Raw genomic sequence first — 23,755 nt, 5'->3', positions numbered from 1 at the left:
TCTACGATCCTCTCCTGGTGTAGTGATCAGTGGAGGGCCTTTAGGTCAATCGACTTAAGACTTTATATCATAAAGATCCCAATACTATCGATATCGTGAATTCTCATCTTCAAAATTCAAGTTCGCAGCCACTTGGTTTCCAAGTTTTTAAGTCACAGCTATACCTTACATCCCTTTCCGAGTCACATCCAAACAATGGCTCTGTATAGTGCCTCCTTGGTTTATTTGCTATTTTTCGGCCTGCTCTTTCCTCCCAACATGGTCGAAGATGCACCCATTGTCTTTTCTGTCGGCATGAGTTTTTCACTCGCCGTTGCAATTGTCATCTTCTGCAGCGTCTCTGCACAGCGCACGAGTTTTATTCGCCCGCGTAATCCTTTGAATGATGGTGAAGGCCGTGAATCTGATTATCTTGAACTTTGGGCTTGGCAGTATCTTCAACAGGGACGAGGATAGAGATCTTGAAGATTTGAATTTTCGTCGAATATTTGGTCAGCTCTTTTATTGTTTTCATACTACTCCTAGATTGTGGTGGCTTATGATGTTGATAGTAAACTTTAGACTTCTTATCTTGGAAAGTGGATCCACGGGCACGTGTCCGGAGTTCCGGGGTTCATGTCGTGGCTTTTCCAGTGGCTTTACGACTTGACTATTCTTGAGCCTCATTCATTATCGCATTTACATTCAATCTATACCTACACTCAGTATATACTTCTCTACTGCATTTTTGCGCTCAATATACTCATCATGGTCCGCGCCAAACGCCAAAACACACAGCCTCTCGAGGATGCCTCCGTGGCCCCCGCGACGTTCACCGACGGCCTCCCACTTCCCAAACTGATCGCATTCGATCTGGACTATACCCTATGGCCCTTCTGGGTCGACACACACGTCAGCGCACCTGTCAAGGCCCGTGACAATAACTCACGCGTTGTGGATCGGTATGCCCGCCCAATCAGACCTGTCCTCTAGCCTCGTTTCTAACATGCAATGCCTTCCTGCAGATGGGGTGAATCATTTGCCTTCTACCCAGCCGTCTCATCTATAATCTACGCCTGCAAGAACCGATCGATTCCCTTGGCGATCGCTTCACGTACGCATGCGCCCGATCTAGCTCGCGATATGCTCAAAGCCCTTCACATCATCCCTACCTTCTCGGACAACCCCGCAGCAAACAATGCCAAATCTATTCGCGCTCTGGAGTACTTCGACTTTGTCCAGATTTTCCCCAGCAATAAGACACAGCATTTCTCGCGCATTCAGCAAACTAGTACGGTCACGTACGAAGATATGCTGTTCTTTGACGACGAGGCGCGGAATCGCAATGTGGAGACGGAGCTCGGGGTTACATTTTATCTTGTCCGGGATGGTATGACTCGGGACGAGGTTGATAAGGGCGTTTGGGCATGGAGGAAGCGCAATGGTATTAAGCAGAGAACGGTTGTAGATGAGATTTAATCTTTGCTATGAGCTCGCTACATATACTCTATAGGACATGTCGATATGAAGGGGATACTTAAGCTTGGCTTATGGGTGTTCGGTATATTGGACGGTAATGATTAGATACCCCAGGGAATTATGCCTTGACGTACTGTACAGATTCTTGCTTGAAAATTCCGCATTATTACTCATTGTTTCGCTTGTAACTATTCATTTTCTCTTTCATCGTAAGCTATAGTTATGCATCCCTCCCAAAGACCTTCAAGACCGCGACCCACGGAAGCTGCACGGGCCCGCCCAAACTCCGCAATCGCCGGCCCCAAATTGAACCTTCGCGCTGAGCACCAAAACATCTACAAAACAACTCCCCAACAAGGAAAATATCCCTCACAATGGCCACCCTAAAACCTCCTCCAGCGCAGCACCGCTCCTCCTCGTCCTCACATACACCCACCGGTCCCCCCAAGGCCCCCCTCAAAGCCGATCCCTCAGCCACCATCGCAGACACAGCAGTCTTCCAAGGAACATACCCCGTAACCATCGGCGCGGGCACAGTCATACACCCACGAGCGCGATTCTATGCCTACGAGGGCCCAATCTCCGTAGGTGATGGATGCATCATCAGTGAAAAGGCAATTATAGGAGCTGCGCCGGGTACATCAGCGTCAACGAGGCCATCACCGTCATCCTCGACGGGTCCATCCCCAACATCCTCATCTACCGACGTCACATTGTCAACACCACAAATACAAGGATCAGGACAAGAAACAATTACGCGCATTTCCTACTTCGTCACTATTGGCCCACACTCTACAGTCCTACCTGGCGCAAATATCCATTCCTCGGCCACAATTGAGTCCCTCGTCACGATAAACCGATACGCGGACGTTGGCGCACACTCCAAGATTTGCTCTGGTTGCCAGATCCCAGCCAACGGGTCTGTTCCTGAGTGGACGGTTGTTTGGGGCTCTGGGATTGGACAAAGAAGAAAACGAGCTCGTACTGCGAGGGAGCCTGCGCCGGCGGTGGTGGTTGCGGCTCAGGTTGCGCAGATTCCTGTGCCGCCGCCGGCCCCGGAGGGGAAGATCATTGAGAATGCGAGGTTGATGGTTCTTCAGAAGGAGAGGGAGGTATTGGGGAGGATGATTGTGCCTGCTGGGGCTTCGAAGAAGAAATAAAGCTGTGTTGGGTCCTCTAATACTGAACAATTGGAATTTCAGGTGTTGATATGGCGGCGCTCTCCTCGGGGGAGGTTTATTTTGCGTATACCCTATTCTTGCAGTCTAATCGATGATGAAGGATCTTTTCCGAAGAACATCTGTGTGTGAAACTCTCTACAAGTTAGAAATGTTACGGTGCACATGTCATTACAGCTGGTAACAAGATTGAACCTCCAGAAACTGCACTATACATTGAGCATCTAGTTACAATAACATAGGGGAAAAATTGCTCAGCGGCTTGAAACATCACGGCCACAAAGGGGAAAAAAAAGCAAAACCTCGAAGGCAACCCAACCCTTGCCTCTTTTCAGAAATAGGAAATACATCCATAGAAACGTACAGAAAACAGAACCATCCTACTAAGATGATGCCCCTCCACGAGCCGGGCCACCGCCTCCTCTCATCCGCTTCCCACCACTTACACCTTCATCAGCGCCATCTTCCCGGGTTCGCTTGTTGCTTTGGGGCGTAAACTGACGTGCCTGGACATTCAAACCACCACGACCAGCAACAGGGCTGGCGGGGGTTTGATTTTGGGCACCTCCAGCGTTTTGGTTGCCTCCGCGACCTTGGCCGCCACGGCCTCCTCGGCCACGAGGGAGACCCGTACCACGTTGAGCTTGAGTCTGTCCCTGGACTTGCAGTTGCTCACCCTGTTGCGGCTGGATGTGGCCGAATGGGTTCTGTGGGCCACCACCACGGCCCCCACGACCCCCACGAGCAACAGGCAGGCCGGACTGTAAAGCCCGCAGCATACCTGGAGCCGTACCTGATGGAGGTTTTGAAGGCAGTGAGGATGGTTGCTGCTGTGGCTGTGGTGCTGGTACACTGACTTCGGGAGTAGTACCTCCAGGCACGGGTTGGGGAACGGGCGGGGCAGCTTGCTGGTGAGCTTGCTGGTGAGCTTGCTGGGGAGCAGGGGCTGGACTAGATGCGGCTGGGCTCGGCTGTGCGGGGGAGGCAACGGGCGCCGGAGATGTACCTGCTTGGGCTTGGGCCTTGGGAGCAGCAGCGGGAGGCTTCGCTGACTTTGCAACCTCCCAAACTTCAACCACTGGTTTTTGAGGGGTCTCGTTGGCGGCCTTGGAAACAATATCAATCTTTACCAATGATGTCTTGAGGCGTGTATCGAGCATGCTAATGCGAGCGGCTGTCTTCTTGTCGGAGAGTTGCACGGCAGCCTTGACCTTTTCGACGGTTTCCTCCTCCTGGGCTTTCTTCAATGCGGCCAAGGCTTCTTCATAGGCCTTGGAAGCCTTTTCGGCCTCCTCTTTGAATTTCTCCTCCGCCTGAACGACCTTGGTGCGGATATTATTCCTAACAATGGTCCGGAGGGTCTCATTCTTCGCTAAAAGTTCACGAACCTGTTGATCGGTAAGGTCGAGAAGATCAGAAGGAGCCTTTGATGGCGTGGTTGGTGTTTGCTCGGCGCCGGCCACGGGGGTGGCAGGGACGGGGACCTCTCCAGATGACAGCTTCTCAAGTTCCTGACGATGGCCAGCGCGGATCTCGGCCAGTTTGCTGTTGTAAGAGTCCTTAAGTTTGTCTGCGCGCTCTTTGACCCTAGCTTCCATCTCCGCATCCTTGGTAGCGATCATAGCATCCTTCTCCGCCAGGGCAGCCTCCAATCGTTCAATCTTAGCTTCCAGCTCCTTGATCTTCTGTCCGTCACCAGGCGACACCACTGTGGTAGTCGTCGTGGGGAACTGTGACGCGGGTGTGGCGTTCACCGGGGCAGCCTCCTCTGCGGCTGGAGCAGCTGGTGTGGCCGTCGGGGGAGCTGGTGTCTCCAAGGCCTTGGCCTTGACTGTCTCGAGCTCCGCCTTGGTGCTCGCCAACTCACTTTCCACGACGTCCTTTTCTTGCTTCAGGGTATTGATCTTTGACGAGAGGTCTCTCGACCGGGCCTTGAACTGGTCAGCCAGTCTTTGACGCAGATCGGTTAGGCGAGTCTCCGCAGCTTGCTCTGCAGCTTCGAGTTTTTCTGCAGCTTCAGTTTGAAGAGTGTCGCGCGCAGAGATGGCCTCATCTCGCTCCTTTTGCAAAGTGCTCAGTTTCTCATTCAATGCCTCCATCTCCTGAGGATCAACGCGATCATATTTCTGCAGGATGTTTTGCACCCGCTTCTGATAATGATCCCGGTCGGCCTGCAACAGCTGCATTTCCCCATCCTTGGCCTCAATAATGCCCTCAAGCTCTCGGATCTTGGTCTCCAAGGGTTCGATTGCCTGACTGAGCTCATCAACACGAGCAGACTTTTCGGCGAGAGTAGCTTCAGTTTCCTTGACCTGGTTTCGAAGGGTAACACTGCTTTCGCGGAAGAGGTTCAGCTCGTTGAGAGTGTCCATGAGTTTGTTATGGCTCAAAGTATTGTGCTCGTTGTCTGCGGTAGCTCGGCGTTGTTGCTCAAGCTTTAGACGAGTTTCGTCAAGCTGAGACTGCGTGTGCTCGAACTGTTGCCGGAGGCGCTTGGCTTCTTGGGTAGAGAGGTGATACTGGACTTCCACAATTTCCTTCTCACGTCGAAGGTATTTGATGACCTCCTGCAGACCCTCGAGGTCGGGAGCCGCCTGATCGGCATCCTGCTCGTCGCCTTCGAGCACGCTGGCACGGTCACGTTTAAGAGCAGCAATCTGGGCAGTTATACCCTCGAGCTGAGTGTGAAGAATGGAATTTTGATGATTCACCTCCTCGCGGCGTTTCTGCACCTCGGTGAGCTCACCTTCATACCGCGCTTTCTGCTCGAGCCAGCTCTCTTCCTTTTGGGCGAGGTCCTTCTTGTACGTCTCAGCTTGAGTCCGCAACTCAACCATATCCAACTTCAACTTGTTCGCCTCGGCTCGAACGGCTTGGACATTCTTGGCAGCCTCGGCATGCTTGATAAGCTCTGCCTCATAGTTCTTCTGGAGGTTTTGCGAAATATCGGACTGTGCCTTGAGATCATCCTGGTGACACTGTGCCGCGGCGACGTGTCTTTCGTTATCGTCCTTTAAGCGAGTGATTTCAGACTCCAGATTAGCCTTCTGCTCCTCCAGATGACGTGTGGCTTCACCCTGCTCATCGCGGAGCTTGGAAATCTCCGTGTTGGTGGTGGACAGCTCGCTGGAGATTTCTTCAATTCGGCTCTCGAGATCTTGGATCTTTTTATCCTTCTCCTCGATCAGGCGATCAGTCTCTTCACGGTATTGCGCATGCGTATCGGCTTCGGCTTCCATCCGTTCCTCAGTCGACTGACTAATGGCCCGATATTCCTCAACTTGCTCCTTGGCATGAGCAAGCTCACCCTTAGCGAGATCAAAATCACGCTTGAGCTCTGAAATCTCGATGAGAAGCTCCTGCTCGCGAGTAAGACCACTGGCATCCGTAGCTTCTTCCGTGAGAGTGGAGCGCTCAGCCGGACCAGCCGAAATGCCAGGGCGTGACTGAACAACTTGGAGACGCTCTTCAGCACTCTTCAACTCAACAGCGAGCTCGTCGACCCGTGACTGAAGGTGGTCCCTGGTAGTCTTGGTTGCAACTAATTCCTCGCGAACGGCGCCCAGGCTGGTAACCAAGTCATTGATTCGCTTCTGACTCTGCTCCTGGTCGTAGTCTCGACGCAACACGGCCTGCTTGGCACTCTCGGTCTCGTCATGAAGCTTCCGTTTCGTAGACTGTAGCTCAGATTCGAGTGTTTCCACACTTGATTGCAGTCGGCGACGGCTGTCAGAGTCGGCGTGCTCTCGCTCATTAAGAATCGTCTGAAGGTTTGCGTTCAGTAAGTCAAGGCGACCACGCTCATTACGCAGACTCTCTATGTCATCAATCAATCGCTTCTCGATGCTCTTCCATAGATCTTTCTCGGCCTTGAGATTAGAGTTCTCTCGCTGTAGACTCTCAACAAGACCCTTGGCCTCAACAAGATCCTCGGCGGCTTGTTGCGTTCGAAGCTCCAATTTGCTGGCATTTTCGAGCAAAGTAGAATAGCGATTTTGAAGCCCACCATTCTCGTTCTTAAGCATGTCAAAATTAGTCTGAAGAAGTTCAGCACGTTGCGAGGCAGCAGCAAACTGGCTGTTCAATCGGCTAATCTCGCTCATCAGCTCGCTGTTCTTTCTTGAGAGCTCGTTGACTTGTTGGCGTAAGGAGGAGTGATCTGCAAGCGACTCCTCGCGGAAAGTATCGTAGTGAGCTTGCAACTTGCGAAGAAGATCGCCGTAATCTGTGGTGTCCTTCATTTGGCTATCAAAGGCACCTGGAGGCGCAGAACCGGGAGGGACAGATTGAGAGAAAGCCGTGTCTCCTCCGACGGTTTGGCGACGGTGACCAAGTAGGCTTCGGAGTGTGTCGCGCTCCTGAAGGTAGTTCTTCGACTGGGAAACAAGATTGGCAATCTCGTCACGGTAGGCCTGTACACGGATTCTCAGTTCCTTCAATTCCTCGACTTCCTGTTGGCGAATAGCATCCTTGGCGCGAGCCTCTTCGCCCTCCATCTTATCACCAAGCTCCCGCAGCATACGCCGGAGCGTCATATTCTGCTCTTGAAGCTCGTGGAAGTCCTTGAAAGTAACAAGGTTGCGAGTAATGAAACTACCGGTCGGGCTGAGTTCCGCTGCAGATTCTTCGATCTCGCCGCGAGCGATCTTCTCGAGCTCGTCACGATCGTACTCTTCGCCGTGCTTGGTAATGGCCAACTCCAACACCAGAACCTTGACTTGGGAGCTGAGGTCTCGAAGCTGTTGGCGAAGGATATCGCATTCACGGGTTAGGCCCTCGACCTTGCCCTGCCACTTCCGGGACTCCTTGATAGCGTCATCGCGGTCCTTCGAAGCTATTTCCAGGAGGCCCGACATGTCCATCACGGCATCCTGAAGACGTTGGTGATCACTCCGAAGATCGTCGATCTCCGGCTTGGTCGACTCCAGCTCAGTGACCATCTCATCGAGCGTAGACCGTAATTCTTGGTTGGTCTTCTGCTCCGCAGAGAGCAGGGTACGCATCTTGTCGTACTCTGTGTACATCTGAGTAAAGGTCATGTGACCCTTGGTCCGGGACATACGCGGGGAAAACGCGCTGCCAGGTGTTCCAGGTCTCGTGGGAGTGGCAGGTCCTAGTCCATTCAGAGAACGAGCAGGGCTTGCGGAGCGATTGTGAGATCCTTGTGACTCGAACTGGGCAAGTGTCGCCTCGAGCTCAGATACGCGAGTCTCTGCGGCCTCCTTATCGGCATGCTCGGTCTCCATTTCGACACGCAGGCGGGAAATTTCTTCCGCGGCTTCGTTCTTAGCGTGATCCAGGGCAAGCTGACATTCCTGTGCACGTTGCTTGGCAGAGATGGCAGAGGATTCCTGCAACTTGGCTAGTCGACTAGTAGTCTCCAGTTCGATGCGGAAGGTCTCTTCAGTCTGAATAGCAGTTTCTTTTAGCTGACTGATGTTGGCGAGAGACTCTTCGTAGCGCTGCTCAGTCGAGTCGAGTCGAGCCTTGAGCGTGTTCTCACTGCGTCGCAGGGTATCGATGGTGTTGGCTGCCTCTTCATTTTCACGCTGAAGCTCGGCAATACGCGCGCTCTTCTCCTTGCGGAACTTGGTGTATTCCGCAGCCTTCGTCTTCAGCTCGGTCTCAAACCACTCATTGTTCTTTTTGGTAAGATCGACCTCTTGCTGGAGGTTCTGCTCGCGGAATCGTGCGCTAGCAGCAGCGGAGTTTGCAGCCTGAAGATTCTGCTCGGCAGTGGAAAGCTCCCGGCGCAGCTCGATTGTTTTCTTGTGCTGAGCTGAAAGCTCCTCAGCTAGCTTATCGTGGGCTGCAGACTTCGACTCAAGCAATGCGAGGCTTTCGCGTTTTTCGGACTCAAGTGTCGAGATCCGTGACTTAAGGGAGTTGAACTCGGTCTGGTTCGATGTGGTCGATGATTTGAGCGTAGAAATCTCGGACTCCAAGGCTGAGCGCGTGTTTTCTGTCGAATGTCAGAATAATCACAATATAGAAACAGAAAATTGCGTTGGACTGAAAGTACCGGATTCGTGTAGTTTCTTTCTTAGATCTGCGACGTCTGCGTGACCCTTCTCCACGGTAGTCTTCAATACCTTTACTTTCGACTCGTTGGTCCGCACAGCATTTTCAAGCTCGACCTCCAGGCGAAGCTTGTCAGACTTGAGCTCATCAAACTCATGTGCCTTCTTAGTGATGGATTGAAGAAGCTGATTAACCAGGTCTGTGGTCGGGGCCTGAGTCAAGGTGGAGAGAGTAGCTTCCGGGATGGCATATTGCGAAGACAGATACGGCAGGGCGACCACCGTGTCCGCCATAGTGAAATGGAGCTCGCCAATGGCGAGGTGGTGTGACAGTTGTGTTGAGGTGAAAGATAATTGAGTCGCGGCGCAACGCTGTAGCTGTATCGATAGCTCTTGAGGTTCCGAGACGCGGGTGTGCACTGGAGTCAAGTACAGACGGCGCGATTGGAGAGCCTTAGTACATGGCGATACAGTAAAGGAATGTGGAGTCGTAGCGATTAAAAAGGGACGACAGATGGATGGGGGAGGAAAAAGGAAAATCGAGCCAGACGAAGTGAGGCCAAGAGTCAAAGGGCGATGGTGCCGTGCGCGCGCCTTGGGGTTGCTTCCGTCAAAGGCGGTTGGCACGCCGATAGTCACGTGATTACTCTTTCAGCCCCGTCGAAGCCTCCACGGTCTTGAACTCTTTGGTCTTCGGACCTTTGATTCTCTTTGCTTCGGGCAAGGCAACCACCTTCTCATCTTCTCCACCACTCCCTTCTACTGTTCAACGGACTGCATTGCATTCCTTTGAACCACTCCTTCTCATATGATCGAGTTCGCTCAAATCTTGCGAGCTTTTCTTTAGCTCAACCACTCATCCACACCTGGTTGTGATCCTCGACCTAGCTCTCTTTCACCGACCGAACCTCTCATCCTCGACTCCAGCCGATCCTTGGTCCGCTGTCGCAATCATGTCATACCTTCAACAGCACCTGAAGAGCTTCAACGCCAGCGTTGTAGAGTCGGCGAACCGCCTACCCCAGCAGCGACGGATGGCGGCCAACAATGCCTCGGTTTCTGCCAGCAGCTCGCAGGTACCTTCGTCTGCACCGACTCCTTCCTCGACTGTCGACTTGAAAAAGAAGCGACATGATGCAGACATTGTCTATTCTCAGCCGGCAAATACGGGCACTGGCAAGGACATCATGACTCAGGTCCTCTTTGCGATCGAGCACATGAAAACCAAGGGTGTGCCTCTGAAATTTGGGGATATCGTATCCTATCTGTCACTCCAGCATCGTGCCCATGATCCAGCCTACGTCCAGGCCCTCCGCAGTATCCTTCAGAGACACGAGAAAGTGGACTACGACCCGGCCGGCGCCGGTGGCGAGGGGACATTTAGCTTCCGGCCTCCGCACAACGTTCGCAACGCCGAGCAGCTTTTACAAAAGTTACAGTCGCAGAAGACAGCCGCCGGTATGAGTGTTCGTGAGCTCCGCGAGGGCTGGTTGAACGTTGAGGAAGCCATCAACCAGTTGGAAAAAGAAGGAAAACTACTTGTGACTCGGAACAAGAAGGATGATCACGCGAAGATGGTCTGGGCGAATGACCCCTCGCTGATCGAGCATTTCGATCCAGAGTTCAAGCAGATCTGGGACAAGATCAAGATCCCTGACCCCCAGGCTGTCAAGGAAGCCTTGGACAAAGCGGGCATCATTCCTACGAACAAGAACAAGGTCATGAAACCCCGGATTAAGGTGGAGCAGAAGAAGACCAAGAAGCCCCGACGCAGTGGCAAGACGACCAACACCCACATGCAGGGTATCCTGAGAGACTACTCTCATCTCAAGCGGTGATTCGCTTCTGCCTCTCTAGGCAAAGGTTCGCAGTATTCGAGCCAAGGAAAACTCTTTTATTCTATCTGCATTGCATCGGTGTTACGGGCCTGCTGGTATTTCTCATGGTGGCTATCTCAAGTTACCTTGCTTTTCGAGTCTTTTTCTGCACTAGTCTGACAAGATGAACGCTGCCAATATTGCAAATTATTTTAGATACCCAGATAAACCACATCAAACCTGACATTCAAAACAAATTATGCGAACATCTAAACCCAGGTATCGCACTTCCCGTACCATGGCTTAGCTTCTGCTTCTGTTGCCGTAGCTATTTATGCCAATACCACGGGCACCTTCACGACTCACACCCTCCACCTCCCAAATTTTTTACAGTCTCAGAAAATATCTCAAGTTATCGACAAAATGACAGACCTGAGACCCTGGTTCGACCTCCGATCCATGCGCGGGCACTACCAGCCCCGCAGCATCATTACTGATCGGTGACTATTTCGGCTCCACAAGGCATCGGGCGGGGCTCATGAATCCTCTTTCTCTAGGTGGGAGACTAACTTGTTTTGGGCCGGGAAGGACCTCTTCGGTAAATATAGTACTGCCTCCATGTAGTACCATTGCCCGCGTTCATCACAGAAGCTGCTAGGTGGAGGTACCTAGCACATGATCCATACATACATCGCCCCACACATAGGTAGTCGCCAAGACGATGATTCACGGGGTACCTTCCACGAGTAACTACGAACTATCGTCATCGGATAATCAACTGTGGCTTCGGTTCTTCATGCTCTCGTCATTCGAATGCATAGAGATCTATCTGCTTCCCAGTTCTCGCCGGCCTTCCTCTGAGCGAGGATTGACTGCTTGACCTTCTCCCATTCATCGCCGCGCCATGCTCACTAAGAGATGGTTCCCACTGCCGACCTTTCGTGTAGGCAATCTGCCCTCTCAATGGAATTTGGAAAATGAGCTCAGCAAGACTAGCTTTGAACTCAACTGCTTCAGGTCTTTGGCCAAGTCCTTCAAAGGCACGGTCGCGCCCAGCTCCTTGGCGAACCATGTTCGGAATTCCATCTCAATCAGCGAATCGACTCCGTTCTCTCGGACGCTGAGAGAGTCATCAAATGAATCCTCACTTACATTAAGCAAGTTGGCCATCTTGTGTCTGAGAGACTCATGGATGATTTGTGCAGCGTCGGTTTGGGTTGTAGCTGCCTGGAGTTGATCGCGAATAAGAGGTGCTGATTTTCCGGCCTCTGCACCAATAGCACCGGAAGAGCCCTGGGGAGCTGGCGGGAGCTGAGAGAACATTGGATACTGCAAATGACTGGGTTGCGCTTCGTTTCCGAGGCTGTAGGAAGTTGGGTTTCGGAGACCGCAGACCAGCTGCGCGCTATCAGAACTCAAGGCAGTGTGATGACGTTGGTCAATCATGTACTCAACCACAGCCAACACCTCTTCTTCAGTTTGTTGATTGGCCATCTTGAACGTGTGCTTTCCAGCATACTCGGAGTTCTCAGCAACAAATCCAACCCCAACCACGGCGCCCAGGTTGACACTAGCACCATGCATTCCCTTGGAAACACGGTGACGTGCAAGGGCATCCTGGAAGTTGTTGCCAGCGTTGTAGTTGGCTTGACTTCGGTTGCCGACAATACCGGTGATCGAGCTCAACATTAAGAAAAAGTCGACATCTGGAAGAAGATTGTGGAGATTCCAAGATCCAGAGACCTTTGGAGCCAGGGCGGTCTCCCAGTCCTGGTGAGCCATGGAGTCGAAAGCTCCATCTTTCAACACAAAGCAGCATTGTATACATCCCTTGACTGGGGGCAAAGTCTCGTTGATGGATGCAAAAACTTCACGGAGACGAGCGTCATCCGAGATATCACACTGGAAGACATGGCTGGTGCAGCCCAAGGCTTCCAACTTGGCAATTGTGTTTCGCCCAGCTTCATGCACAGTTGCTGAACGTGAAAGAAAAACGAGGTGTTTAGCACCCAAGCTGGCCAACTTGAGGGCAATACTGCGACCAATTCCACCTAGCCCTCCAGCAAGTATGTATGATGCATTAGGATCCAGCTCAAGGGGGGTTAGACGCTCTGGCAGAACAGAGACGGGGTGTGAACCAGGAACAAGGGTCATCTTGCCAATACTCTTGCCAGTCTGCAGGAGACGCATTCCCTCTTTCAACTGACCGTAATCAGAGACTAGAGTTGGCCGAGCCTCATGAATCTTTTCACTTGACCACAACTGCATCGCCTCTTGCAGCAGTTCTTGGCAGATCTCTGGGCGCTGCTCAGCCAAAGCGTTAAGATCCACACCCGAGAAGGTGATATTGTTCAGGAAGGGAGTCATATCAAGCTTCGAACCGCTTTGGAAATCAAGCTTTCCGATCTCGACAAATCGGCCGAATGGCGCAATGCAGGTCCATGACTGTCGCAGTGCTTCGCCACTGAGGGAGTTGAGAACGACGTCCACTCCTTCAGGTGCAATTTGTTTGATTCCCCTCGAGAAAGTCAGGTCTCGACTAGAGAAAATGTGATCTTCGGGAATGTCGAAGCTATCCATGATGAATCGCTTCTTTTCAATGCTCGAAAGGGTCACGAAGATCTCAGCTCCCTTGACACGTGCGTATTGAATGGCTGCTTGTCCAATGCCACCTGCAGCAGCATGAATCAAAATCTTCTCACCAGCTCTCAATCGAGCGACATGGCCCAAGGAATATATCACTGTGCCATAAATGATTGGCAGCCCTGCAGCGATCTCGAAACTGAGAGTTTCGGGTATCTTGATTGCCAGTCCGGAATGGAGGCGAGCGCGGGTACGCAGGGTGCCCATCCTGCCTGGAGAAGGATCCCCGAGACACATCACCCGATCACCAACTTTGAGGTTACTCACGGACGAGCCAACCGCGACAACGATGCCTGCTGCCTCATGTCCAAATCCTGGCTGGTCAATCTCTCCCATTGCCACCAACAGGTCCTTGAAGTTTAGTCCAACAGCACGAACGTCGATCTCGATTTCATGAGGAGTAAGTGGCTGTCCATAGAGATCCTCATCGGTGGTCCATGTGAGACTGTCTACTCCAGGCTGGGGACTGACTAGCCGTACTGGTCGTTCAATCGCGTCCCACTGCTGAAGAATTGCTTTTGGTCGCTCAAATTGATTTCGAATTACTGTGCTTGCAATTTTGTCCTTGACGATGTGATTTGTTTCAATCACTCGTCTTCGGACACGATACTCGGCATTGGAGCCGCCGGGGTCCACTCCGTGTCTCAAGTATTGATGCTCAAAGACTCGGAATATCGCATCAACATTGCCTTCCGGTGTTCCTGTGGCCTCCCCATCCAGAGAAAGAGTGACCAAGTTGAGATTGTTGCGATCCAGCTCCCAGCGAATGGTGCGGAGCAAACCAATCGCCATTTGAAACTTGGGCTCCGTCAAGGGGTCACCTGTGACCCACAACAGGGAATCACTGCCAGTAATCAGCTGTTGGACTGCCTGGAATGTAGTGCTATCCAAGCTGTTAAGAATAGGCTCTTCGGCCTCAAGCAAAGAGATGGAAGTTCTGCCTGCTAGGTCTTCGGGACGAAGCATGCCAAGCTGGCAAATTGAGAACTTCACTCCCGCATCAATCAACTTGCCGGTTAGTAGGCGAGAGATTTTCGAATGAGACTGGAGGATCACAAGAACTTCCAAGGAGGGCACAACAGCTTCTTCATGTGTGTGCTTGGCGGTAGATACCATCAAGTTGAAGTCAGCGAATTCGGCATAGGTTGAAGTCGAAGCCTCGAAGTCAATTCCAGAGAATCCAGTGTTTCGGAGAGCTTTGTCCCAATCGGCCTTGCGAGAAATTGAATTGGTTTTGAGAGATCCCTCGATTTCCTGAAAGAAGGTAGGCAAGAAACCTAATGAGACATTGGTGTGAAGTGACTCCGGCCGCATTTCCTGGAGGATGCACAAACGACCGCCTGGCTTTGCCAGAGAGTTCAGTCGCGAAAAGGTCGATTCTATGTTGGGTATCCTGCAAATGCAATTGTCGATGATGATGATGTCGAAGAATTTGGGCTCGAATCCTTGTTCGAGAAGATCGGCTCCTAAGTCAAGAGTTTTGTAACTCACGACATCTCCCCACGCAGCAAGGCGTTTTCTTAGCGCCTCGGAGCCGTCGGCGGAGGGATATCCAATGACATATTGGTTGACAAAATCTGCATCATTGTCTCCACAGAGAATCTTGAGGACTTGTTCAGAGAGAGCTCCTGTGTGGTTCTGCACATCCAAGATGCGAACGCTGCGACGGCTGCTGCGCAGAAGAGTGAGGAACTGGGTAAGCGTAGGGAGAATGTTTCCGCGCGACAAGTTGCTCTTTTCGGAATCCCAGACAAGATCATCCGTCTCAGACAAAAGCTTTTGAATCGTGGTCTCCTTGCGCAAAATTGATGAAAACCTTGATGCCATCTTAATCAGCAACGCACCTTCAGGATTCCTGGCCTCGACCTCGCGGTAGAGCTGCTTTTTCAACGTGGCATTTGATGAGTACTTCAACCAGGTTTCCAAAGGCACATATGGAATAGCGTCAACAGTGAGATCCGCAGCGATACTCCGGAGGAGTTTGAGATAAGTCGTGTACTGATCTCCTAAGCTAGAGGCTTTCGCCCCTCGAATGGCCAAAAGACCGTCGTTCGCCAAGAGAGTCGAGGCTAGTTGCAGTTTGCTGAGCCATTCCAACTGACTAGCATAGCTCGCAGGAGTGTCTGTGGACTTGGGTAAAAGTTGCTGCAAGTCATTGTTGGTGATCAAGGCCAAATCTGGGTGCCATTCGATGGAGTAGCACGTTCTCCTGTCGTCTGTCGAAGCGTCACTGCTTTCGGATTTGAATGGAGCAAGTCGAGCTCCGGTCAGTGAAAATGCTTTTGCGCTCGGATTCGAAGGGTTCCACGCTTGGATTGCACTTTCAAAGCTACCGTGCAGACTGGGAGAAGCTTGACTGGTGCAACGCAATGTCGTACCAGGCTCAGAAGACAGGTCCGTCGTCGACAGCCACATCTCTCGAACGGAGCTTGGAATACAGCCGCGTCGCAACATTTGCTTTCCATTCAGATCGTATATCGCCGCGAATACCGCCTGGAATGCGTTGTCAAGCGTAGTCGGATGAATGAGGTGCTGATGCGCATACTGCTTTGGCATCAGTTGCTTGATATTTTGCACAATAATGTCGCCTGTCATCAAGCCCTGGTTGCCGTCGCTGACGGTTACGTTGGACAAGCCCTGGAAGGAATCTCCGTGGTTGATACCGATATCCTTGAGATGCTTGTAGATAGGGGCCAAATCAACCGGCGCTTGGCAGCTGCTCTCTCTGGCCTGCACAAATGCCAACCATTCAGCCTGGGCGGTCTTCTCTTGACGAGAGCCATCAATGGGATTGAGTGACTTCTTGAAATTTGGTGAGATTTCACCAGTGCAATGCTCGATCCACTCCTCAGTCTCTTGGTTGTACGAGGCCACTTCGAACCTCCTCCATGTGGTTGAGAGAGAGGTTTTAGATTCCGGCACAGGGTAGAAGGAAAGGCACACTTCCACGCCTTGGGTATCGTCTGGAACTACCAGCATTGCCTTGAACAAGATGTCTCTTAGATGGACGCCAATCATATCCGAGTCATCTGTGACCTGTTGCATTGCTTCAACTGCCATGACGACATAGCCGGCTCCTGGGAAAACATAATTGTCGCCGATCTAGATTTGAATTAGAATTTGAGACGACTCGAGTCAGTGAGAAGGGCGATGAAAATACTTACCAAATGCTCCTTCAGCCATGGGTTCTCAGCAACACGCAGGAAATGGCGCCATCGTGGACTGTTGGGGTTCCAATCTGCGACAGGAGCCCCGAACAGATCATGCCTAGGGAACTCGCGCAAGCGCGTATTCTTGATCAAGCGGGTCTCGTAGAGAGCTTGTTCCTCATGGTTGAAAGGATAGGGAGGTAAATCCACCATCATCTTCGGTGCAAGTGAGGGATTTGTCGCCCGATTTACCTTGTTCAGATTGATAGGTGCACCACGGACGACCAAATTTCCTATCGTCTCAAGCAGACTATTCAATCCATCATCCTTCCTATTTAGAGTTGCCAAATATGGTATGTCGGCATTGGAGCCGACGATCTCCTTGGCTGCGCTTTGCATTGCGGGATGAGGTCCGACTTCCAGAATAACGTCCACCCATGTGTTATGAGTGGAGGAGCCATCAGTCGGGACAGGGTCAAAGCACATTGAAGATAGGGCATCGGTGAACTTGACAGGGCACACCATACTATCACGCCAGTGCGAGGCCTTGCCAGGAGCACATGAATCATCCAACAAGCGACCTGTAAGGGTGGAAAACATCTGCACTGTATGATCGAAGTTCAAACGATGCTTTGACGGCAGCTCCCCTAGCAGCTCGTCGTACTCGGCTGAGAAATATTCCATGTGGGCAGAGTGAGCGGCATGTTCTACTTTGAGCTTCCGGTTGAAAACCCCCTGCTCGTCGAGCATTTCCTTCAAAGCATCCACCATATCAAGGTCACCGGAAATGGTGTGGTTGTGGGGGCTGTTATAACAAGCGATAGACAACGAGCCACCGGAGAATCTTGCGTGTACTTTTTTGAGAAGATGGCGCGAAGGTTCTTCATCAAGGCCCACAGCAATCATACCTCCAGTGAAAGGTGGCTTCGACTCTCCTGGGCGAAGAACATGGCCTCGGAAGTAGGCCACTTTCCATGCTGCCTCTCGCGAAATTTTACCGGCACAGTAGGCTGCCGCAATTTCTCCTGATGAGTGACCTACCACACGATGAGGAACAACGCCCCAACTGAGCAAAAGGTCGAGCAGTGCAATTTGAACCGCGCAAGATAAAGGATGGGCGAATGCAGATTTGGATATCTTAGAATCTTTCGCCTCCCGATTGAGCTCCTCCAACAGTGACCAATCACTGCCCAGAGACTTGAAGTAAGCGCCAGCCGCTTCCAAAGACTGTCTAAAAAGGGGGTAGACAAGAAGTTGTTGACCCATCTTTGCATATTGAGCTCCTTGGCCGGTGAAGACGAAACCAATCCTCAAGGCAGAGCGGGACTTGATCGCCTTCGAAGGCAGCTTGGGAAGCTTATCTTGAAGCTCATGCACAGAGCTGCACAAGGCAAAGCTTTTCCATGGAAGGCGAGATCTTTTCTCGGAGAGGCTGTATGCAAGATCATTCAAAGCTTGCTTGGGGGAAGACTCGAAATCCAGAATCCGGGATGTGACATAGTCCTTAGTATGTGCAACAACCTTCTCTAGCCTCTTCTGGTCAAAGGCTGAAAGGATGAATATTATCGGAGATTCAGGAACCTGAAGGCATATTTTGTTGGGGGCCGGGTGGTTACTCTTGGCCCCGTTTACGCCGTTCGAGCCATTGACGCCATTGAAAGCGTTGGTGCCGTTTATGCCATTGGTGCCGTTTATTCCATTAACACTGTTACTGCTTTTGACGTCCTTGACGCCATTGGTGCCATTTGTACCGTTAAGGCCTTTCACACCGTTCACGCTCTTAACAACGTTGGCGCCATTAATGCTGACACCGTTAGTGTTTGGCGCAGGTGCCTCAGAGTTGGGCTCTTTGGTGTCAGTCTTGTAGTGCTCGGAAATTTTTGCGACAAGAGACTGTATTTCCTCGTTCGAAGGGACCGTTTCTCTGGTTCTATGCCGAGCTGCGATTCGTCGCTGCCGCAGATAATGATATGCATCATCCAAGATGCAATGCGCATTTGTACCGCTAATGCCGTAAGAGCTGATGGAGGATCTGCGGACGCCGGAGGTTGGCCACGGAATGCAGCTTGTGGGAAATTGAAGATTCCAGGCAGGAGAGATTTTCGGGTTGATCTTCTCCAGCGTCGCATTCGGGGGAATAACACCCGACTCTAAGATAAGGACTGATTTGATCACACTGGCAATGCCGGAACCACCTTCAAGATGTCCAAGGTTGGGCTTAACAGCACCAACGTAGAATGGCGACTCTCGCTGCTGAGTCTCAAATGCAGCCGCAATAGCAGTGCATTCAATCAAGTCTCCGGCTTGTGTGCCAGTCCCATGGCTCTCGGAGTAAACCGTGTCTTTGGGATCCAGGCCCGCGGCCAGGTAGGTTTTTCGAATCAATGATTCCTGCGCTGTTGCACTGGGGTATGTTATGCCAGGAGTGTGACCATCATGACCTAGGCCAGTACCCCGGACGAGTGCCCGGATGGTATCACCATCACGAATAGCGGCAGATAGGGGCTTGAGAATGATTGTTCCAACACCCTCACCAAGCCCATACCCATCCGCTCGAGAATCAAAAGCCATTGACTTGCCCCCAGGCCCCAAGAGTCCGGAGTGGGACATTTTCATCAAGTGTGCAGGATAACCTATCACGCTCACGCCGCTAACGATGGCCTGTTTAATCAAAACATTGTCAGTCAAGGTTTTTGATCTCCCGTTATTTTTCAAAATCACTGACCATTTCACTTTCTTTCGCAAGGAGACTTTGTCGTGCGAGATGCAGAGCCACCAGACTGCTCGAGCAGGCAGTATCGACTGTGAGACTAGCCCCTTGCAAGTTGTAGAACCAACTCACTCTGCCTGAAATCATAGAGCTTTCTGCTCCAGTGGGCTTGTGCTTGAAGGACAATTCCAGATCGCTATTGAGACGATCTGCATGATGGTAGTTGAAGCCATTGACGAAAACAGACGTGTTGGAAGAGATCACATCTTCCATTGGAAGACCGGCTGCACCATGAAATATAAGTATCCCTGTTACAGGAATTAAAGCCTTGAGACTCACCATTTTCCAGTGCATGGTAAACGTTCTCCATCAGAATCCGTTGTTGAGGATCAAGACTTTGCACTTCAGTCTTGCTCATTTTGAAAAATGCAGCATCAAATCCATTTGGGCTTTCCCCAAGGAAGCATGCACCTTTGGCATAAAACTTCAACAAACAAATTAGCCTCCCTCAAATTTTGGTTCCTGGGCCACATACTGTTCCCCCATGGTCAGAGTCCGGATGGTAGAATGCCTTTGAGCTGAATCTATCCTCCGGTATAGGCCGAGTCGCTTGTCGTGCTCTCAGAAGAAAGTGCCAAAAGGACTCAGCATCAGTTGCCTCATCAGCAGCACGCATGGCCAAGCCAATGATGGCCATTGGCTCTCTATCTCCAATCCCATTTTGAGCAACGCGCTCTGTATGGTTGTCCGTGTCTCCGTTGAGGTATGGAGTCATTTTTTCAGTGACGAAGGAAGCTTCAGTGAATTTAAAAAACTAGTTGTCGTCTTTTTTTTTCGATTTCAAGTGTCTGATTTTGTACTAATATACAAGACACAATTGCTGGCTCAGAGACAGTACTAGTTATAAGTGAGGCCCACAGACAGCAGAATGTGGACCTTTGCCCCGCTCTTCAATAGCAACATTCGCGTGTATCCTGTTGAATATTTGCATCTGGAGGTACTGCAGTTTCTCGATCAGACATGCTTCTGGTACCTTTTCGACTGGCATCTGCATGGGAGGGATATTCGCAAAATGCGGAATTAATCAATTTCGACGGTGGAGATCGACCCTCAGCGACCTACGACTAGTATGGGATCTAGAATATTTGTATACACACCGCCCAGCAAAAAGATGCCGCTAATAAATAGTTATTCTGGAATTTTTAGAGGATTTGGAAAACATAGGACGAAGAACGAATCCTGAGGTTTTGTAGATATACAAAGTTGGGAACATTGGCTGTACATAGGGTTACAGTACAATGGTACAATGTTACGGTAGGTACTGTAACGTGTACCAAGCCCCCGCACTCAGCCACATCGGTAACTTGTGTATTATGACGATACACGTCCGGACTTGAGCTCAATGCAGGTATCCTAGAAAGAGTGATCGCATTGTGTTGTATTTTTTCAGTACATTAGCCTATGTCGACTCAAACATGTTTCCTCGAGTACGTGCATCCGCGATGCATCTATTCATTTAGCTCTGCACAATTCCCTGACGGTCCCCTGCCCTCATCCACTCACATTTCATTCATTTTCGTGGTTCTTACCTGGCTGGCTGAGAGTATGGCCTGTGCGTCATGTACTTAATAGAAATCAAGGTTGGCGGAGTAGCGAGGGTGCATCTTTCATAGCCATCATCTCATAATAATCCCGCATGCGCAATAGCTACTGAATGATTAGCTAGACGGAGTGGCAAGGGACGGCTGAAGCTCGTGAATAGGCAGCAATTCGGCCGAATATCAATATTTTCAAAAGAGTGCATCCTGACTTAGCTGTCAGGTCCCTGCCATATCCGTGTGTCTCTCATAGGTTCAACTTGAAGCGCATGCCACGCGGTAGATCAAATGTGCATGAAAGGAATTGTGTTCTATTCAGAAAATACATCCCTGAATTGTTGGATAACTGTTAACAATAGCCTAGGGATTTGTAAAAAAAAAAAAAAAATTTGTAAGACATCCCATCTAGAAAGTATGACCCGAACCATTCATTATAATGATATCGAGGAAGAGGAGCAGGTATCTTCGAGCTAGAATCAGGTCAATAAGTACCCTTCTCTACAAATGTCTTATTTGACATACTCTCTTGTCAACTCTGCTGCATTGACTGACTTATAAAAACATTATACGGATGTGTGCATCAACTGTCCAAGAGAAGCAATGATAACTACTGGGAGGAACGGACAGAGTAACTGGCGCGATTTCACTTCTACTTTCATGAAGGTATGAATGGAGGAGGAGGGTTGACCCCGAAAATGGTGGCTGAACTGCCTCAATATAAGCTCTGGTGCTTGAACGCTCAGAAGAGAGAATTTCATCTCGTAGCCAAAGCGAATGCGGGGCCATAGGAGACTCCCTATCAGTAGGATAGGGAAGGGGAAGCCCGGAAGGCTCCGGCCTCTATAGATGCCGCTTCTTGACTAGGCCTTCAAAGTCCTCCACCTTAGCAACATGGTCGTTCCACAGCTCTAGACTATCTGGGAGGCTGCTGATGTCAAATGAATAGAAGACCAATGCCAATGCCTTGAGAACCATAAAAGTGGCGAGATGCTTCCCTATGCATTCTCGACTGCCCAAACTGAACTATAGCCAAGGTATTAGTACTCGAATCAAGGCAAACTATTAACGGGTCTTACCGGTATGCTATAGTAGTTAGCTCTTTTGGCCTCTTCGGGATCGTCCAGCCATCTTTCAGGGCGAAATTCGGCTGCATCCGCACCAAAGTATTCTGTGTTCCGGGATGCTGCCCAGTAATTAATCCCAATGACTTGTCCCGCCCGGAAATGATACCCTGAAAGGTGTGCCCCTCCTTCAGGTACCACACGCGAGAATGTAACACCGGCTACTGGCCATAGTCTCATGATCTCCTTAAGAACAGCCTGCAGATAGGGCATCTCTTGGATAGCTTCATGGGGCAAAATGCTGTGTGAACTGGTATTTGATCTCACCACTCTTGGGTCGATTTCATCTCGCAGCCGCTGGAGAACGGCTGGTTCCCGGTACACGTGGTACATTGCCTGACACATGAAGGAAGGAGTGAGCTCAGTGCCTCCCAAAGCGCCTCCAATTCCAATGCGGACTTCGGTTTTGTCCATTCGGTCAGCTTCCTTTTGCTGGAACCAAGTATCCAAAAAGCATGCTCCCCTTGTTGAGTCCTTGGCTACCTCTTTTTCTTCGATTTGTTTCTCAGCAAAGGAACGAACCTCCTTCTCGCTCATTATCCAGGAAGGCACATAGTTCCAGAGAACTTTATGCCACTCTGGAATGATGCCAACCACACTAGCATAAAATGTGCTCGCTCGAGTAAGTTGCAGGAGCCCATTGACATCAGCATCTTTCTCCACGCATCCAAAACTTTCTCCGAAGATAAGCAATGAGCTATTATCCATACTCCAGAGCTTTAACCAATGCAGTAGATCAGACTTCACCCCTTGCTCAGCCAGCTGATTCAGCTTCTTGAAGAGAATTTCGAGTGATTGGTCAATTAGATATTCCATCTTCAAAACCTGTGACATGGAAAATGAGTGTTGAAACTTCCGGCGTAAGTCTCTGTGCATCTTGTTGTTCCGCATCGATACCAGCGTTTTTCCGCCAGGGTTGGTAAAGGAAACATAGAAGTCGGACTGTGTGCCTGTGAGATAAGCCCCATCTTGGAAAAAAAAATATTTGCATAGACTGACCTTTTCAAACAATGTACGAGGGCCGTAAACCTCTCTTGCGACCTCCATGTCAGAGATACTGAATTGGTTTGGTCCTATCCGCACAACGTGGCCTGACAACATGTTAGATACTCTTTAGTTCTGCGCAAGAATATGCGGGTCTATCTCACCATGTTTCTCATGCAGTTTTGCTATTGTGTCCCGTGAATGACAGTTGAGCATTTCAATGAGATACCATAGTCGGGTATATCTTGCCCAAAATGGACCGGGGATATTCCGTAAAGGGTCTCGATAATGCCTTATGATCTTCGTGACGCAGAGAATTGAGAAAGAGAGCAGAGCTACTATGACTATTGTCACCGTTCTGTTGCTATCATAAAAACTCAGAGTCGTCGCCATTGTGGTGAATCTCAACATCGATGCTCCGGGTATGAAATTAATGGTAGAAATGTGAATGTGCTCAGGCACGTTTTATATATATTGTATGCAGAGATTTACATAATCTGTACTTCAAAGTCACAGCAGCATCATGCAGATTGTAGCCACTCTGCAACGTGTGATTTGGTTTCCCTCGATCAGCGATCAGCGGTCCAAAGCCGTACCAGGTAGGGCTCGGGCCCCTTGAACCTGAGAAGATCCACCACGAGTCAATAATGTAAGCAGTTTCAATTACTTGCTTGACTTCCCTTGAGCCAGAAACTGTTCTGTTACATACTAGTGTAATACTGGCTTGAGTTGCTAAGTACTGTACCTATTCTAATAATTATCAATAATAATTATCCGTGCGCTATAAGCTACTTCATGCGGCTGCAGGTGCTGCAGGCCCCCAGTGGAGACATATCTGATGCACCATTTTCTCCTACTCTCACTCATCTTCTAACTGTAACCTGTTGACACGTAGCACCCTAATTTCTGGGTCCGTTGGTGAGCATTCATCCACTCAGCTGCTCGAGATTTACAATCATGCAATTTCCATTCTTTCCTCTCGCTGGATTCATTGCAAGATTTGGAGCATTATTAGTCACCGTCATAGCCATCTCATGCCCGTTAGCGATAAGATGACCTAGGGCCTATGTAAAGACC

General features: G+C 50.5%; 7 protein-coding genes across 7 annotated transcripts; 4 read left to right on the top strand and 3 right to left on the bottom strand.

Moving 5' to 3' along the window:
• Window positions 1-258: 258 nt before the first annotated feature.
• Window positions 259-456, top strand: N7473_002030 (uncharacterized protein; the record flags this gene model as incomplete). The annotated part of the gene is made up of 1 exon (XM_057147970.1): window positions 259-456. The coding sequence occupies one exon, from the start codon at window positions 259-261 to the stop codon at window positions 454-456; it is 198 nt and encodes a 65-aa protein (XP_057011624.1).
• A 291-nt stretch (window positions 457-747) lies between these two features.
• On the top strand, window positions 748-1,458 carry N7473_002029 (Mg-dependent acid phosphatase; the record flags this gene model as incomplete). Its single annotated transcript, XM_057147969.1, has 2 exons — window positions 748-941; window positions 1,005-1,458. The coding sequence occupies 2 exons, from the start codon at window positions 748-750 to the stop codon at window positions 1,456-1,458; spliced, it is 648 nt and encodes a 215-aa protein (XP_057011623.1).
• A 374-nt stretch (window positions 1,459-1,832) lies between these two features.
• On the top strand, window positions 1,833-2,618 carry N7473_002028 (transferase hexapeptide domain protein; the record flags this gene model as incomplete). Its single annotated transcript, XM_057147968.1, has 1 exon — window positions 1,833-2,618. One exon carries the CDS (start codon window positions 1,833-1,835, stop codon window positions 2,616-2,618), a length of 786 nt encoding a protein of 261 aa, XP_057011622.1.
• Window positions 2,619-3,019: 401 nt separating this feature from the next.
• Window positions 3,020-8,950, bottom strand: N7473_002027 (putative filament-forming protein (Tpr/p270); the record flags this gene model as incomplete). Its single annotated transcript, XM_057147967.1, has 2 exons — window positions 3,020-8,598; window positions 8,659-8,950. The coding sequence occupies 2 exons, from the start codon at window positions 8,948-8,950 to the stop codon at window positions 3,020-3,022; spliced, it is 5,871 nt and encodes a 1,956-aa protein (XP_057011621.1).
• A 659-nt stretch (window positions 8,951-9,609) lies between these two features.
• On the top strand, window positions 9,610-10,494 carry N7473_002026 (transcription factor TFIIE subunit TFA2; the record flags this gene model as incomplete). Its single annotated transcript, XM_057147966.1, has 1 exon — window positions 9,610-10,494. The coding sequence occupies one exon, from the start codon at window positions 9,610-9,612 to the stop codon at window positions 10,492-10,494; it is 885 nt and encodes a 294-aa protein (XP_057011620.1).
• A 939-nt stretch (window positions 10,495-11,433) lies between these two features.
• N7473_002025 (type I polyketide synthase) lies at window positions 11,434-19,393 on the bottom strand (the record flags this gene model as incomplete). Its single annotated transcript, XM_057147965.1, has 4 exons — window positions 11,434-16,218; window positions 16,281-18,926; window positions 18,991-19,259; window positions 19,315-19,393. The coding sequence occupies 4 exons, from the start codon at window positions 19,391-19,393 to the stop codon at window positions 11,434-11,436; spliced, it is 7,779 nt and encodes a 2,592-aa protein (XP_057011619.1).
• A 1,728-nt stretch (window positions 19,394-21,121) lies between these two features.
• On the bottom strand, window positions 21,122-23,177 carry N7473_002024 (cytochrome P450). Its single transcript, XM_057147964.1, has 4 exons — window positions 22,843-23,177; window positions 22,694-22,785; window positions 21,650-22,636; window positions 21,122-21,596 (listed from the first exon to the last, which is right to left on the bottom strand). Exons 1-4 carry the CDS (start codon window positions 23,087-23,089, stop codon window positions 21,414-21,416), a joined length of 1,509 nt encoding a protein of 502 aa, XP_057011618.1. The 5' UTR covers window positions 23,090-23,177; the 3' UTR covers window positions 21,122-21,413.
• Between the last annotated feature and the right edge of the window lie 578 nt (window positions 23,178-23,755).

This window comes from Penicillium subrubescens (assembly GCF_028828155.1).
Source record: "Penicillium subrubescens strain IBT 31985 chromosome Unknown utg000002l_segment0_segment0, whole genome shotgun sequence".
Classification (NCBI taxonomy): Eukaryota; Fungi; Ascomycota; class Eurotiomycetes; order Eurotiales; family Aspergillaceae; genus Penicillium; species Penicillium subrubescens.
Note: the sequence above shows the minus strand (reverse complement) of the source record. Positions and strands in the feature narration are given on the sequence as shown.

Coding starts and splice junctions, on each gene's coding strand:
- N7473_002024 (XM_057147964.1), bottom strand. CDS start 23,089: ATGTTGAGATTCACCACAATGGCGACGACTCTGAGTTTTTATGATAGC. Junction 22,637..22,693: donor CTCGTACATTGTTTGAAAAG/GTCAGTCTATGC, acceptor ACAGGCACACAG/TCCGACTTCTATGTTTCCTT. Junction 21,597..21,649: donor CTAACTACTATAGCATACCG/GTAAGACCCGTT, acceptor CCTTGGCTATAG/TTCAGTTTGGGCAGTCGAGA.